We start from the raw sequence: 16813 nt of genomic DNA, 5'->3' as shown, positions 1-16813 counted from the left end.
AATCTGCATCACCAATGGCTTTTATGTGAGAAAGCGGTAATTTGGAGTTCCCGTGGCTGTTGTTTGTGTAAACAGCTTAAAAGAAAGGAGAATGTTCTCGCCGTTTTGGTAACTGTACCCCTTATTATTCTATTAATTGTTTGCTCTGAAATTAGACTTAAGATTACTTAAAATAGTTATAGTATAGGAGGCAGTGAAACATTCGAAACAATTCAAAATATTTACACAAATATCGCGAGAATTTGTTGGTGCGAGATTATACTGGTTTATGACAGTAGATGTATTCCATTTTGTTGCGTTGTATTCTGTTAGAGGTGTAACTAGATTTTTAATGTACTAAGATGGATCCGAATCCAAGACTATATGTGTAAAGTGAAACAATCAGTACGCTGTCGGTAACACATTAGGTGATTTTGTTTCCATCATCGACCCGGACTGGGATGGGCAGCGACACAGAGTTAACTTACGAAGCTGATCCACCCGACACCCGGCTGCGGCTTGAGCTTCCGGCCCATTCAGGAAGGAGCGCCGACGCTATACTCGCTCCGCAGGGGGCAATTCTGCGAGATGGGTAAGGAAGCCGCCTTGTAAAACGTACATGGAGGGTCATGTAAAGTTCGAATCGAAGATGAATCCCGTTCCTTTATTATCACAGATTTGAATTGCTGCGGTTAATATAATCAGGTGTAAGCATGTATTTGCAGTATAAAGCTGCACTGCTGTGACTAAAGATAGCCTTTATTAGTCCCACCGGCAGGAAATTTGCATTTTACAGCAGCAAAGTGGACAGTGCAACAGAAATAAACAGAATGCAGAAAGTCCTTAAGCAGTAGCAGTAATATCAAATAATAGAAAATAAAAAATACAGTGCGATCAAGAACTGTACAATATGCTGAAAATAAAGTATAAATGTAATGTAGGTTATGTTGATTTGATAAATAAATATTTATATATATACACACATGTTGTTAGCAGGAATAAAAACAATATATATGTGGGAGTATATGAGCATGGGATTATGTATGTGCTTATTGTTTGTTGTAAAGTCTAATGAGAGATGGAAGAAAAGACCTGCGGTATCTCTCTGTGACACACCTTGGATGCAGCAGTCTGTCACTGCTCAGTACTGACAGTGTGTCCTGTAATGGGTGGGAGATGTCCTCCAACAGGGAATGTAGCTTAGCCAATGTTCTCCTGTCGCTCACCACCTCCCCTGAGTCAAGGGGACCTCCCAAGACAGAGCTGGCTTTTTTAATCAGCCTATTCAGTTTTTTCATTTCCCCAGTAGAGTTGATGCTGCCCTAACAGACCACACCATAGAAGATGACTGCTGCCACCACAGAATCATAAAAGGTCTTCAGGAGTGGTCTCTGTACTCCACAGAACCTCAGTCTGCATAGCAGATACAACCTGCTCTGACCTTTACTGTAAATAGCATTTGTATTGTGGGTCCAATCCAGTTTATTGTTCAGATGAACACCCAGATACTTATAGGAGTCAACAGTCTGAAATCCATCCCCTGGATGTTCATTGGTGTGGATGGAGGATGTTTGTGCCTACGAAAATACACTACCAGTTCTTTGGTCTTTCCAGCGTTAATCTGGAGGTTGTTCAGTTGGCACCATTCCACAATTTTTGCAGAAAACAGTTGGTCAAGTTGTGTGAGAAGTCCGCAGTGTATATGGTGAAGAGAAATGGGGCCAGGACTGTTCCTTGTGGGGCCCCTGTACTGCACACGACTGTGTCAGACACACAGTCCTGTATCTTCACTCATTGCGATCAGTTCGTTAGATAGTCCAGAATCCAGGTGGTGAGGTGGGGGCCCACTCCTGTGTACAGTAACGTGTTCCTCAGTCTTGTGGGTATGATGGCGTTGAAGGCACTGGAGAAATCAAAAAACATGATTCTCACAGTGCTCCCAGGCTTTTCCAGGTGAGAGAGGGATCTGTGTAGGAGATGAATAATAGCATCATTTACCCCAATGCCAGACTGGTAGGCAAACTGAGGTGGGTCCAGTGAAGGGCTCACTAGTGGTCGAAGTTGGACCAGGACCAACCGCTCCAGGGTCTTCATCAAATGAGATGTCAGTGCCACCGGCCTGTAGCTGTTGAGGTCTTTAGGCTGCGGCATCTTCAGTACTGGTATCACACAAGATGTTTTCCATTAAAGATATGCTCAACTATCCCATGCAATTGATCTGCACAGGACTTGAGAACTCCTGAGCTAATACCATCTGGACCTGTCGCCTTCCTTGCCTTGATCCTTCTGAGTTCACACCTTACCTTGTTTTTAGTGAGATACAAGTCGCGGCAGAGTTGTCTGTGTATTGGGGGTAGTGGCTAGAGGTGAGAGACGATATGCAGAGTATGTGGTGGGTGTGTGAAGTGGTGATAATGTGGGGGAGGGGGCAGTGACTAGAGGGCTCAGATGATATACATAATGTTATATACATTATGTTATATTTACCACTGTTGTAGTTGGATATTTTAACTAACTATTAATTGAGAGATAAAAAAATAGTGGACCTTTTTAATCTGAATTTCAGTGATTCTGGTGATGACCTGTTTCAAACTCAGCCTGTGGCACTACCATTACGGACTGAGAGAAGAGAGCGGCCCCAGCGACTGCAGCTCCCAAGCACTGCTTCTGAGTCTGACACCGATAGTGAAGGGGAAGACTGTCCACAGGGGTCATGGAAAAGCCTCTTAAAATTTCAAAGCTACAAGCCCAGCCAGGAGACACAAAAGAAATATGATCGGAATGGGCCTGCATTTCCGTTTCTTGCAAAAAAGAATAATAAAAGTGAACACCTGCCCCGACGCAAGGTCCTATTGTTTGAGGTATATTGTACAGCGCCGCCCTGGTGTCTTCTCTGGGTTTCAGTTATAACTCAAGATTTCATAAATCAGTTTTGTATTAAAATTTGCATAATTTATTTCTAACATTTGTATTTCATTTCATGTATTTTCAAAATATTCTACAGCATGGAGCCATTGGTGGTTTTTTTACCTACATGAAGAACGTAAAAGACAAGTCAGAAAAGGGCTGGCCTTCAAGATTTTTGTCACTCAGACGAAGGTTCGTAGATGAGGATGGAGAGCTGCTTCCTTTCTCAAATCCAGAGTGAGTCGGGTCACTTATGTGGGAGGAATCATCTGACTCGATAACAATTAGAATGTATATGTGACAGCAGAGTATTGGAGGGGCAAACACAAAAAAACACTTGATGCTGTATTATAGAACAAAAATTTAATGCCTTGGTACACAATAAAATCTGGCTATGAATTTCGTTTCAGACAAGCTGAGGACAGCCAAGCCAGTGATGACATTAAAATAGTGGTGAGTGGTGATTTAAAATGAGAGACCATGGTCTGGTATGTGCCCCATTAATTAAGGAATGCATTTATCTTTTTCAGGCGCAGAAAGATTTTATTTTAAAATTTCATGGTAGATTCAGGGGACACAACACATGGACTGAGAAGTTTTCTAGTCATGCTGGGCAGGATTCAGTGAAAGACGGAAGAAAAGCCTCCTCAAAACAAAAAAAAAGTATCCATGTACCAAAAGTTCAGACCAGTTCTCGGGTCAGAAGGTCTTCAAGTACATGTAATACAGACGTTGAGGATAATGATTTAGACAACTCTGGTATTTCCAAAGAACAGGAATATGACAGTGACACCACTGATCTGTCTTCTGACACCTCACCACAAGAGGAGGACGAGGAATGTACTGTGACCGATGTTTTGGACCCTCAAGGGGCTGTTAAGCCTAGGAACCCAACTAGAACACAGAGGAGTATCCACACTGTAAAAAAGAAAACATCTACAGCAGCAGTTATTCGCAGATCAAGTCTTTTGGATGCAGAAACAGCAGGAAACAGTGAGGAGATGCCACGCTGTGAACTTCAACAGAGCCCTGATGTGATACAGCTAGAGAAGCAGATGACAAACAGGACTGAAAATCCGTGTTTCTTTTTGCCAGTTGAAAATCGTGCAGCTGGGATTTCAAATACAGGCACTCCAACTAAAATTTGTGAGCAGGGAAGCCTGGACGGAGTGACAGAAGATGCTATTCCAGATACGGGGTTGCAGGAACTCTGGGAACTAGGGGACATCTCAATCAAGAGAAAAACAGAAAGAGGAAAAGAGAGTTTGCAGGAGCGAACTTTGGATGCAAGTAAGGAAAAAGTGATAGAACAAACAGAGAAAGAATCTGTGGAGCAAGCACGTCTTCCTGAGCACAGGATGTCTTTGTCGCTCACTAAAGAAGGCATAAGGAAGGGTGAAGAGGCATTAGCCAATCCGGAAGTTGTAGTTGAGGATGAAGCCCCTTTCACTTCATATGACGATGTCCATGAGATGATATCTACTACAGCAGTAAATGTGCAGGATGAGCAAGACTATGCTGAACATGTGCCATGTGAAAATACTCTGGAGAAGCCAATTTACAAGACGTCTCAAAAAATATTTGAAGGTTCATCAGGATGTAAGTATGAATTGAACAAGGCAATCAGAAAAAAGCTACAGGTATCCCAGGAAGTCATTCTGAACCTCGATGATGTAAGTGACTTGAGGGAGAAAGGTGCAGACTCTCAGAACATTGAGCTTGAGAATGAAGGGTTTGAAGAACTGTTAGATAGTAATTATGGGCAAAGATTGGTGCATGGTGAGGAAAGATGTGTAGAGGAAGAGAGAACGCAGGATGTCTATGCTCAAAGTACAACAGACAGCCAATCTAAGAAGCCATCTGCAGAGACAGCTTGTGGAAAAGGGGAAGAAGAGTTCTCTATGTGGAAGTCATCCAAATCAGAGAGACAAAGACTAGAGACAACATGTGAAAAAGACTTGAATATGGAGGATACGTATACCACAGAAAATGTGTCTCTGCACACAAAGATCTTGGATCTGCAGGATGGATTAAGTGAAGAGGGAAGAGATTCTGCACCTGTGGCTAAGTCACAATCTCAATCTAGTAGTTGTAGCTGCAACCAGACTAAGAACAAACGGGTCATTTCTGAAACAAGTGCAGACCAAATATCTGATGTAGGGTCTTATCCTCCAGAGCCAAAAGACAACACTGACTTTGATGTGGCCTGTCGTGACTTGGAAGAGAGGAGGAGGAGGAGGAAGAAGAAGAAGAAGAGAAAGAGAGGTGAGAAAGAGGAGCAGTTCAGTATATCTGGGTCCCAAGAGTGTTTGTCAGCTCTGAATTCACCTATGCATAAGGGCTCTGATAGGGAAAGGTACACAGAACCAGCTGAGATGTGCCCTTTGTCCTGCTCTAATGATGTGGTGAAGAAGGAGAAGAAAAGGCGGAAGCCTTGGGGTGCAGAAGAGAGTGATGAGCTTGGAGGAAATTTCATAGCAAACTACTCTGACTCTTTTCTTGGGGGAAAAAATGGAGAGAGATGGAACATTGCTGTAGATCGGTCCATGGAATTTGAGTCTCAGGGGGAAAGGAGTATGACTGATCCTGAGCACCATAACAGTGTACATCAGCCCAGTAAGAAAAAGCATAAAAAAGAAAGAGATTCTGATAACAGTGGCCGTACAAAAACAACAAGGGAAATCTCCTTATCCACAGTAAATCTCAAAACATGTGTTACTGGTTTGCGAGTATCCCCCGGATTAACACCCAGAGAAACTAAGGCTGGCAAAAGCCATGAAAAAAAAGAGAAATTAGTGTCTAATTATGATTCTGTTGTGAGTAAATTGGCGGGAATGGACACAGACAGAGACTGTCATGGCAAAACAACAGATATACAGGAGGTCAGTTCTGGAGTGAATGCTATACAGGAAGGTAGTAAGGTGTCACAGTGTAAAATTCGAGGCCGCTCATCGTGTGACAAAGAAGGCCATGGATCTCTGCCGATGGTAAAACAGAGCCCATCTAAACAGAGGTTGTTTGCCATCAGAAGACTTCAACATTTGCAACAAACTGGCAGCTACATTCACCAGACATTGATTTGGAATTATTTACATTCAAAAAAAGGTAACAGGCAAAGACAAGATTCAACATGAGTTATTTTAATAATCGTTTTTTAAATGTAACTTTAATAGCACCACAGTGTGGCCTAGTGTGTATTTAAAGTAACTTGTATGTAAATATGCAGCATGTGAATTATTAAACCTTTGATGACCAGATTGAGAGTGTACCTGTCATGCCTGGCTCGTACGATCCTCGTGTGTGCCACACCCCCTGGTTATCCACGTGTGCCTCCCTGATTGTACCCAGCTGTATCCTGTTGTCTTGCCTATTTCAGCCCAGGTCTTGCCTTAGTTCTTTGTCCGTCATTGATGTTGGTCGATGTCCGTGCTAGTGCTCTGTCCTGATTCCTTAATAAATCCCCAGTTTCCCCGTACTTCACCTGCTTGCCTGCTTCCTGCGCGCTTGCCTGCGCGTGCGATCACCCGAATTACCAGCGATCGTAACAGTACCTTTTAACCACATGAAGTTGCCATGTTCATATTATATAATTGTATATTGGAATTATATAATTGTAGCATCACCTCACTTGACTTCAACTCCATACACCTAGAGATGTAACCCAACACCCTATTGGCTTTTTTTTATTGCTTCCCCACACTGGCGAGAGTGGGACGTGGTTTTATATGGAGTTTTATATGTCGGTAACACTTTACTTAATGGGGTGCAAATACTTAGTAATAACTCAGTTCCTGCTGAAGTGCAAGTCATGAACAAATATAGTTGCCACTTGAAATGAAAGATGTGTCATGATTCATTAATGAAAAAACCTGAGATCCGATTTTCACTTGTGTTATTGTTGCTTCAGTAGTTCCTTGGTAGTTCCTTCAATAGTAACAAATATAGTAACAAATATAGTAACTGCATGGAATGAAAGATGCATCATGATTTGATAATTATGAACAAACATGAAATCAGCATTTAACTTGAGTAATTCATGATTTGTTCCTTCAGTATTTCCTTCATAGTTCATACAGGTTTACAGAACATTTAGTAACAAATATATTAAATATGGTAAAACATGCATCACGATACATTAATGATGAATTAGCATGAGATCAGCATGTAACTAAGACTTAATTTTTGGATTATAGAAAAGTCATAGTGTAATACTATATTATTTGTGCCCCATCAAGTAAAGTGTTCTCAGGCCTGGTGGGCAAGCTGTAAATACTCTACAAAGTGTAATAGTGGTGTGTGTGTGTGTCCATTTTTCTCAGGTGGTTTTCCTGTTGACTACCCTACAGCTACACCTGATTAACTTATTCGATCCCTGATATTCACTTCCAATGTCATAGGAGTCACGCATCATGATGGACCTCTGCAGTGCTGTGTGCTGGATTCACAAGAATTACTCCCTCTTCCATGGAGAGGTGACAGAACCTGCTGTTCTGAAGTGGAGGCTGAGGATCAGCAGGAAGCACTCAGGGAGGTCCTGGAGGGTCAAAGTGACAAGAGGAATGACCCATTCCTGTTTATTTTTAATAATAGGGAGGACGTGGAAACCTTCCTCTCTAATTGTGTTCATGGGATGGGTCTTAAAATTCATGCCATGTTTGCATAATACAAATTTTTCCTCATTCTTTTATTCTGTTCCATATACCGTTTTTTTTTTTGCACATTCATTCAAATTTATTTATGCATCAATACACTACCTACAAATAAAATGTTTGCCAAATTATCTATGTATAGTGATTTATGTAGGATATACATTATCTTCGAATAACAGAAGAGTGGAGAAAAGCTCTGTAAGAAGCATAAGTTTTTAAGGCTTCTTAAGCAGTCTTTAAGGCTTCAATATAATACTCTAAGGGGGGAAAAATCTGGTCACCATTGATAGTCACAATCTTCTTAGACACACATTAGTTCAAATAAGTTAAAATTGTGTACTTAGTACACTCTAAAGTGTAATTAAAATGTTCACATTAATAGTATACTTTTTTTAGAAAAGGTGGACGTCTCTGAAGTACACTTTAGTACACTTTTTTTTAGTACGCTGTTGTCAGCATATGTAATAAGTTTCACATCCACAGATTGCCGCTTGTTGCAAAGCTTTCCTTTTTCCAGTGGTTTAATTAGTGACATTATCAGTGATTAGTTCACATCAACTCGACTTTCGTGTCAACTGTTGACTTTAAAAAATCTAAAGTTGAAGAGCTCTTGGTGTGCACTGCGGTACAGATTACTCATTACCAACCTTGCAATGAGAGAAGACAAGTTGTTTAATCTTCAAAAATAGTTCTTTCAATCAGTGGCTTAAGTGCTGAGTGTGATTTACCTTTGACCTCGATATACTAGATTAGAAGGAAGCTTTTTATAGAAAGTGACCTCGTGTTGTTTTTCACCTGTAAGCTGGACTCAAAAACATCAGATTCAGTCCCTTGAAGGTTGTATGTCTGTTGGTTTTTACTATAACCCATTCCATGGGTTTAATGTTTAGTTGCCCATGTACTTCCCAAAAGAAAAAAAGTACTCATAATTAAATGGTGTAGAAGAATACAAGTCTCATAATGTGGATATGCACAGGCTTCTGGGAATAGAGTTGCTTTAAGATAGCATTTGAGATTCCTTCAAAACCTGCAGTCCCCTGGCCTTGCATGACCAAAGACTCTGTTCTTTAACATGGTGTATTTCATTGTGTGCTTTACGAATTGCTTTATATTTTTATATAGCAAAGTCAACATTCATTAACAACTGATATAATGGATTACATATTTTACAGACTGGGCTGTTTTTAAAAGAATTTGAAGATAGATTCTGGAGCGGAAGGAGTCTGTATGGGTTGTGTTTTGGTTCTGCTTTCGATTGGTTTATTTTTGATGTAATCAGCCATACTAGGGTGTCCTGGTGGCTTAGGGGAACATTCTGCTGCCTCACACCTCCAGGGTTGGGGATGAAATTCCACATACGCTCTGCATGTGCATGTGTGTGCGTGTGTGTGAAGTTAGCATGTTCTCCTAGCCTTCCCTCCCACGGTATAAAGGTGTGTGATTGATTAACTGGTATCTTAGAATTGCCCACCGTGTATGACGGTGTAACAAAAAAGTATCCAAAAGTAACACAAATAAAAAAACTATGCTAACCAGATATTGTTTTAAAAATTAGTTTAAAAATGACCGACAAACTGATGTCCGTCAGGAGTTTAATAATGCCATCTCTGCAGTATACGGCAACTATTACACGCATTAACTGATTTTAGGGTATTCTCGGGTAGCTGGCAAATAGTTTACATTCAAAAATACACGCTACACTACTGAGTACAGTGTTTGGGAATATATTTATATAACCTGTTGCCCAAAACTTGATTTGCATTAAACTACAACGTAGGCAGAAAGGAAGTCCCTGGAACAAGTGTTAACAAACCTGCCAGAACACTTTATCGGGACGGGCTTCTTTGAAAACTGAACAGGAGGAGGACCTTAAAAGCCAGCCCACAAAAGTATAATGCAGGGCACCGTGTGTTTAAAGCACGGGATTCGCTAAGTTACGCCTTACTGCCGTGTAAATTCACTCCCAACCGGACCGGTGTCCGCGACTCCCACAAGTTTACCGGCTCAGATTTTCGTCCCAGCTGTTGTCGTTTGGCGAACGGCGCGATGAGCTGTGAAGTTAGTCTGCCGGAAGTTAAGAAAGTTGCGATATTCGGGGGCACACATGGCAATGAGATGTCAGGCGTCACGCTCGTCAATCTCTGGCTGAAGAACCGAGCGGAGATCCGGAGGAGCGGAGTGGAGGTGCAGCCCTTCATAACAAACCCCCGGGCAGTGGAGAAATGCACCAGATACATCGACACCGATCTGAACCGGGCTTTCACGCCAGAAAACCTCAGGTATTCTCATCTAATGGAGCGGTTCAGTGTCATACTTAGGAAGAATTTTTACTTGGAACAAATATACAAAAAAATGTATAGTAGTTGATTTGTATTTTAGAATGTCGTTTAGATTAAATGTTATGTGGAATATTGGCGTATGTTATAGATATATAGTTTTTCCTGACACATTTTATTTGGGATCTTAAGTATTTTTTAAATACACCTCGGGAAGTGCGACGAAGAACATTTGATTGACAGATAACAGAAGAAGGTGACAGCGCAGTTACGAACTTTGTTTTTCGTTATCACAACCTATAAAGGCTACTCTTATTAAGAAGTACTTTGTCCCGATCTGAAACGCTTCGCTTTAGGTGGCAGTACAGGCGCACAAAAGGTAGGTGACCCTTCGGACTGAAGCCGGGCTGAATGTCTCTCTGGGTCACGTGTCCAATCCGAGGATCCCTCGCCAATGGGAGCCGCTGGAACGCTGCTCTGCCAGGAGCTGCGAGTGACCTCGCGCTTGGCATTTCGACGGTCGAAACTGATCCTAGTGCTGTCTGTTTATCCATAATCTGAATCCGGAATCCCCCATCACGTAGCATTATAAAGACGTGCAATATAATTACTCATACCCACTCATTTCGCTAAAACATTTATACACAAAACATGACGTGGCAGATTTTTTGACAGGAACTGACACGCAGCGACAGGACAGGCAGGACGGTAATGGCTTGCGGCCCCGAGCTGGGAGGGGGCCCCCCGAGGGCGGCCTATTATATGTTACATTGCAACAACACTTCTGCTTTATTTGTGTATTCTGTTTTTCACAAAAAGTGAAAACAAAGGTCTTATGTTCATGAAATTATCTTTGTTGTTATTATAAATTTACACTTCACAGTAAAATAAATACAATAATTTTACCATGCCAGGGGAGGGGGAGTTGGAGGGTCACATGGAGGTTTTTTTGACTAGGGACCCCAAAGTACCTGGAATCGCCTCTGCTAATACGGTGTAGAAAGTTGTTAAGGACGGCTGCTTTTGAGTCATTGAGCAACGAATTGTGTAATTAAATCTGCTTAATACATTTAAGCTGGGATGAAAAATGTCGTTTTAAACTTTTAAAATTATATTTTAGAACAAAAGATGTTTTTGTCTTGATGTATTGTTGTGTGGACAGCCATGCAAAACTATTTTGCTAAATCCTAATTCTTTTCTAGAACAGTTTCACCAAAACCGAAGATCGCAAAACATTCTCCAGTGTTAATGCATCAATCCAAAGACCATGTTTATATTTCAAAACCAAAATAAGTTTTCTTATACATGTTTTCAATTAAGTAACATTGTTACATAACATAAATGACCCTAGATTCAAGATGCTATTCTTTGTCATTTAACACAATTATACAATGAGATTGTTTACAGCTCCCTGAGCCATGCAAACAAAAACACAGGATAAATAAGACGTGTATTATGTACGAATATATGTAGATGGATTACCATGTAGATGGAGTTTAAAAAAAAAATAAAATCCTGGACCCTTTGGTGAATGTAATACTTGTTTTGCGGCTGGATGCAACATTTATTGAACATTTACTGTTAAATTGAATGGCTTGCTAGTTCCTCCTGTAATTGTGGGGAAGTAGAATTGTTTTAATGCTTGTAACAATATGGAAATGTATTAGGGTATCGTCAGGTTTTGCGGGCAAGGACAGGCAGGCTGGCGAGTAGGAGGCAGGGAAGGATGAGGCAGACAGGCGAAGTACGGGGAAAACTGGGGATTTATTAAGGGGAAGACGGCTACGGGCAGAGCAGGACAGAACACCACAACGTTAGTAACACCAGATAACATCAATGACGGACAACCAGCAGGGCAAGACGTGGACTGATATAGACAAGACAGGGCGAAATAACAGGATACAGCTGGGCATGATTAGGGAAGCACACGTGGATAATCAGGGGGGCATGACACACACGAGGATCGGACGAGCCGGGTGTGACAGGTATTGTGTCCTTTCAATCTGGACATGAATATGCATTTGAACCCAGAACATTCATCTCAATAATTGCTCTTGTATTCTGAGAGATGAATTCTGTCCACCAATGCACGGCTCCTTTTCCATTTCAGTTTCCTTATGCAGGAAATGAATGAAACAGCCACAGCTGTATTTAATTTGCGCACAAAAGCATAAATTGATGTCCACTAAGCAGCAAAGGTGAATGTGAATTAAAGCAGCCCAAATGCTCTCATATAGCCTGTGAAGAGCACTTTTGAGCATATGGATCTGAGATATTGCTGTAAAACACTGATTTAATGCTGGTGAACTGCAGTGTGCTGAACTGCATGTTTCGTACTGAATTCTTATTGGCTGCTCTACAGTTCTGTGCAATATATCAACATTATCAAAAATTCCAGATGTTTCGAAGCTCATTCACAACCCTTCTTCCTTCTGAATCTTGATGGACTTCCCATAGCAAACAAGAGGCAGATGACCATCCCTATGAAATCAAGAGAGCTCTGGAAATCAATCAGACCTTTGGCCCCAAGGGTAGCTCAGATGCCTACGATGTTATTTTTGATCTTCACAATACCACGTCCAACATGGGATGTACCCTCATTTTAGAGAGCTCTCAGGACCACTTTAATCTTCAAATGGTGCATTATATCAAGGTAAGAACTTTAAATAAACAACGTTCTAATCATAGCAGAGGGTATCTGATTTTAAAAAAGGAAATATGAGTGAAATATGAAGGAAATATGAGCAAGTGATTTAATTTGAATGTGCTGTATAACACTTGTCAAAAACGATGTTGAAATATACAGGTCTTCCAGTTCCCATTAAACTGTTATAATAATTATCTTACAATTTGACACAGCTTTGTATTTTTCTGTATCAGTGTATACCTCCCACCAAAACAAGCTAAATAAAGTAATCACTTACCACAGGGTGTTAACAGGATGTGTATTTTTCCTCTTTTTGAATGCGTATTTCACTATCTAGCAGGCCGTAGCTCCCATGACTTGCTCTGTTCTGGTGAATGAACACCCTTTTCTTCAATATTCTACTTCACGGTCCGTGGCCAAACACCCTATTGGTAAGTTCAGAATCTAGAACCTGCACTCTGACCCAGTGTCTTAATATTTCACTTAACTTGTATAGAAAACACCTGACTTGCTGTCTCAAAATCATTGTGATTATGAACTGAAAGACCTCCTAAGACTCCTGTAATTCTTCTGGTCTTTAGTTACCATTGTAATAATTATTCAGTAACGCTTTAACTGCACTTTCACAATGCCTTTTTAATGCATTTGTAGGACATTCAGTCACCTTCATACTGCATTTATAATGCGTTCATAGAACATTCATAAGCAGCATGTAAGTATACCATAACATCTAACATACCTGAACAGCTTTAATATGCATTAATATCGAACAATATATTATTATTATATTATATTATATTAATATATTAATATATTATGCCATTACAATATGTGTTATTATCATATGATATTTGTTATTAATGTATTTTAAAGCTGTTAAGGTATGTTAGGATAAGGTATACTTACATGCTGCTTATGAATGTTCTATGAATGCATATGAAGGTGCACTCATTGTTCTACAAATGCATAATGAATGCATTATGAAGGAGCAATCAATGTAAAGCCTTATCAATTATTCATTTATTTGTTTTCTGAATTATCATATGCTGGGGCTGTAGTATGGAGGGAAAATGATGTTTCAGTCACAGCCCTTATATCAGTTTCCATTGGAACATCATAGCAAAAAAGGTATGCGCCTGTATTTTGAAAACATATAAAACCTGCATCTGGCACTGCTTATAGCCTATAGCCTAAAGGTAGCATATCCTTATGACCTACTGCTATTTCTGGGCAGTGGTAGCTTAATGGTTAGGGAAACCCACTTGTAATTGAAAGATTGAACGTTCAAATCCCCACCACCGAGGTACCCTGAGGAAGGTACCGCCCCCAAGCACTGCTCCCCAGGTGCTGAATTAGCTGCTCCCTGCTATGTCACATTGTCACATATGGGTTAAATGCAGAGAACACATTTCATCGTTGTTCACTGTGTGCTGTGGTATGTCAACAATGACAATTAATCACTCAAAAAAATATATTTTGTAATTGTTTTTGTCCACTGTGCTTTGACACCACACCCTGTCACTTACGGCATTCACTGAGTTCTTTTCCTTAATGCTATCAAAGCATGTTATAAATGGTGCATTGTCATTCTCTGTTTCTCTCAGGTCTTGAGGTTGGCCCTCAGCCTCAAGGGGTGCTAAGAAGTAATATTTTTCAGTCCATGAGGCTAATACTGAGACATGCTTTAGATTTCATCGAACTTTTCAATGGAGGTAAATGCTTCCCCCAAGCTTAATCCTGCATAAACATACCACTTTTTAGGTAATATATAATCCATGACAACCTTCAAAAGATAAGCCACATACAAATAAATACTCCCAATAAAAATATACAATAAACACAGAATGTGCTGTGTACTTTGAAGTCAGATGCACAGACACTGATTGCATGTTTGTGTTAAACAGAAATAATAATGTTACAATCTGACTCCCCGATGATGATGATGATGATGATGGTGATGATGATGATTCCGTCCACCTCAACAGTTTTAAATCTTCACATATGTAATTTGAAATCCAGTGAGATCTGACTTGCATGTGCTGCTGTTTTTCCTTCCTCCTGGCTGCTTTTCTCCCCTCCGCATAAACATTAGGCACTAGGCGCCAAGGTTGACTCGGCGGCTGTTAAATCTCTGGAGCCCCCCGTTAGTGAATGGAATGTTTGTTGAAAATTGGTCAGTTTCCATGTTGATGGGGCTCCCGGAGTTTGTAATCTCGGGTGCGGGGACTGTGTTGTTATGGACGAATGGCTTCCCCTAGCACAGCACTGTGTTTTCCAAGCAAGACTTTTAAGGTTGCTGTGGGCAGATAAGCAATACATTAATCACAGTCTTGCAAGTAAACAATGGCTGATGCCCGGGATGTCTTTCATTAAGAAAAACAAATGTTTGAAGGTGACGGCTTTTCTTTCCACTGAAGGTATGGTGTTTCCTCCTTGCATGGTGGATGTGCATCAAGTTACAGAAAGAGTGGATTACCCCCGAGACACAAACGGAAACATTACTGCCATGGTGCATCCCAATTTGCAGGTACATCAATCCAGCTCTTGTTGACTATTAGCTAGTTTGACATTGCCTGTTTGGACACGTGCCTAATAGCAACCTTTGAATGATCTATTTACCCCCCACCCCGGCAAAAGCATTTCCTGTTTACTTGATATGAACATGCACAGTGTACACTAGAGAATGCATATCCGATGCATTGTGGATCCACAAAAGAGCTGTTCTGTTTGGGCTCTTTCCCAGGACTGTGACTGGGAGCCCCTGAACCCTGGTGACCCTATGTTCCTGACGTTTGATGGGAGAACTGTCGAGTATAAAGGTGGTAACACGGTGTACCCCACATTTATAAATGAGGCAGCGTACTATGAAAAACAGCAGGCCTTTGTCATAACCAAAAGGGGAACATTAACTGCCGGGCAGATCAAAGTTACCAAAATGTAGATAGTCCCCATTTTCCACAACAGACACGCTCACCTCTCTTAATAAACAACATGGAATCTAACTCGTTGAATACATGTACTTTAATGAATAGATACCATACATTTAACACCGATGATGTCGCTGAAATAATGCCTGTGAAAATCTCATTGAATTGTTTTAAGTGATAAGTCATGACAGCTATGCAAGTCATTTAATATATTCATTTTGAAATATAAATATTTTTACATATGTTTTTGACACTTGTGAGAGGAACTTTGAGATATACTATATATACTACTTTATGATGTTTAGGTATTGAAGCAGAATATTTTCTTAAAGGTTTATACTGCTCTTGTAAAGCAATGTTAATAGAATGACCACATCTCCACACGTTTTTGTATAGGTATGGTACTTAAGTAGTGCAGCTGTAGGCTCTGTACAGTAATGGACACTTCTCAGGATATCTGTCTCTTTATTATTATAATTAGGTTGAATTTATGTCTCTACAGCTTGTGTATCTCACATAATTTGACCTTGATTTTCCATTTTGCATGTTTTTTTCCTCTTTAATGTGTAAATGAATAGAGCTACGTTAGGCTTGACACCAATTATGTCATTTACATTTACATATTTATTTTATTAAGATTTTGTGTCTAACATGCTTTTTCTCATGTTTAATCCAGGTTGGATTTTATTTTATTCTCCCATGTTTTATACATAAATATTTTATTTTTATTCTCCATGTAAAACACTAAGACGTGTCTTACAAAGCATTTTTATCAGAATCAGTATCCTCAGAGTATCGGTGTAATTTATTTCAAGTTATTGAAATAGTAGTAGATTAATCTGCATTGTTTGTACAAACTTGCTTCACATTCTTCCTAAATGTTTTTGTTTTCTGTGGCTTAATGAATTACGTTAAACGGTGTGCCACTGTGATCAGTTTAAATATCATTTTAGTAAAAAATTAAGTACATTTTGTTCTGTACAACATAATGCGCACATTTTGCTTTTGACATTAAGAAGTTTTGGTTGGTTGTTATTGGCTGTGAAATATGTTGCTTGAATTAATGAACATTAGGAACTGATATCACAAATGATGCATTTCATATTTTCATGTGTGTTTGTTAAACAATGTGACTAATTATAATAAAATTGATTTTAAGTTATTGCTATACTGGGTTATTCCAAATAAAAAAAAAAAACTGAAATGACAATGCATTGTACAATATAATCGTGCTGTTTAAGTGTCAGTTTTTATATCAACATTCCCGTCGTATTTTTGAAGTATCACAACATACAATGTTGTTCTGAGAGGTAGCCACTTGATGGCAGGCAAGGATCATAAATGTCTAATTGTAAGTCACTTTCCTTACTCGTCGATTACAAACATTGGTAACCGCGGGTTGCAGTTTTTTCGACTGTTTGTAAAGTG

General features: G+C 40.0%; 2 protein-coding genes across 6 annotated transcripts; both read left to right on the top strand.

The window, feature by feature from the left end:
* pho (phoenix) lies at positions 1–6361 on the top strand. Of its 4 annotated transcripts, none has more exons than XM_049016780.1 (6): positions 1–108; positions 449–571; positions 2546–2840; positions 2984–3078; positions 3297–3339; positions 3417–6361. In XM_049016780.1, the coding sequence occupies exons 1-6, from the start codon at positions 92–94 to the stop codon at positions 6018–6020; spliced, it is 3177 nt and encodes a 1058-aa protein (XP_048872737.1). In that variant the 5' UTR covers positions 1–91; the 3' UTR covers positions 6021–6361. The 4 variants fall into 4 exon arrangements, with proteins under 4 accessions (XP_048872737.1, XP_048872735.1, XP_048872738.1 ...); XM_049016778.1 differs by having other exon boundaries at positions 2984–3123; XM_049016781.1 differs by lacking the exon at positions 1–108 and having other exon boundaries at positions 140–571; positions 2577–2840; positions 2984–3123.
* A 2978-nt stretch (positions 6362–9339) lies between these two features.
* On the top strand, positions 9340–16547 carry aspa (aspartoacylase). Of its 2 annotated transcripts, none has more exons than XM_049016804.1 (6): positions 9340–9814; positions 12269–12464; positions 12799–12889; positions 14063–14170; positions 14876–14985; positions 15202–16547. In XM_049016804.1, exons 1-6 carry the CDS (start codon positions 9582–9584, stop codon positions 15397–15399), a joined length of 936 nt encoding a protein of 311 aa, XP_048872761.1. In that variant the 5' UTR covers positions 9340–9581; the 3' UTR covers positions 15400–16547. The 2 variants fall into 2 exon arrangements, with proteins under 2 accessions (XP_048872761.1, XP_048872760.1); XM_049016803.1 differs by having other exon boundaries at positions 9343–9814; positions 12796–12889.
* The last annotated feature ends 266 nt before the right edge of the window (positions 16548–16813 follow it).

The sequence above is a fragment of the Brienomyrus brachyistius genome, chromosome 6 (assembly GCF_023856365.1).
Source record: "Brienomyrus brachyistius isolate T26 chromosome 6, BBRACH_0.4, whole genome shotgun sequence".
Lineage (NCBI taxonomy): Eukaryota > Metazoa > Chordata > Actinopteri > Osteoglossiformes > Mormyridae > Brienomyrus > Brienomyrus brachyistius.
The sequence above is the reverse complement of the archived record's forward strand: the minus strand, read 5'-3'. Positions and strand labels throughout refer to the sequence as shown.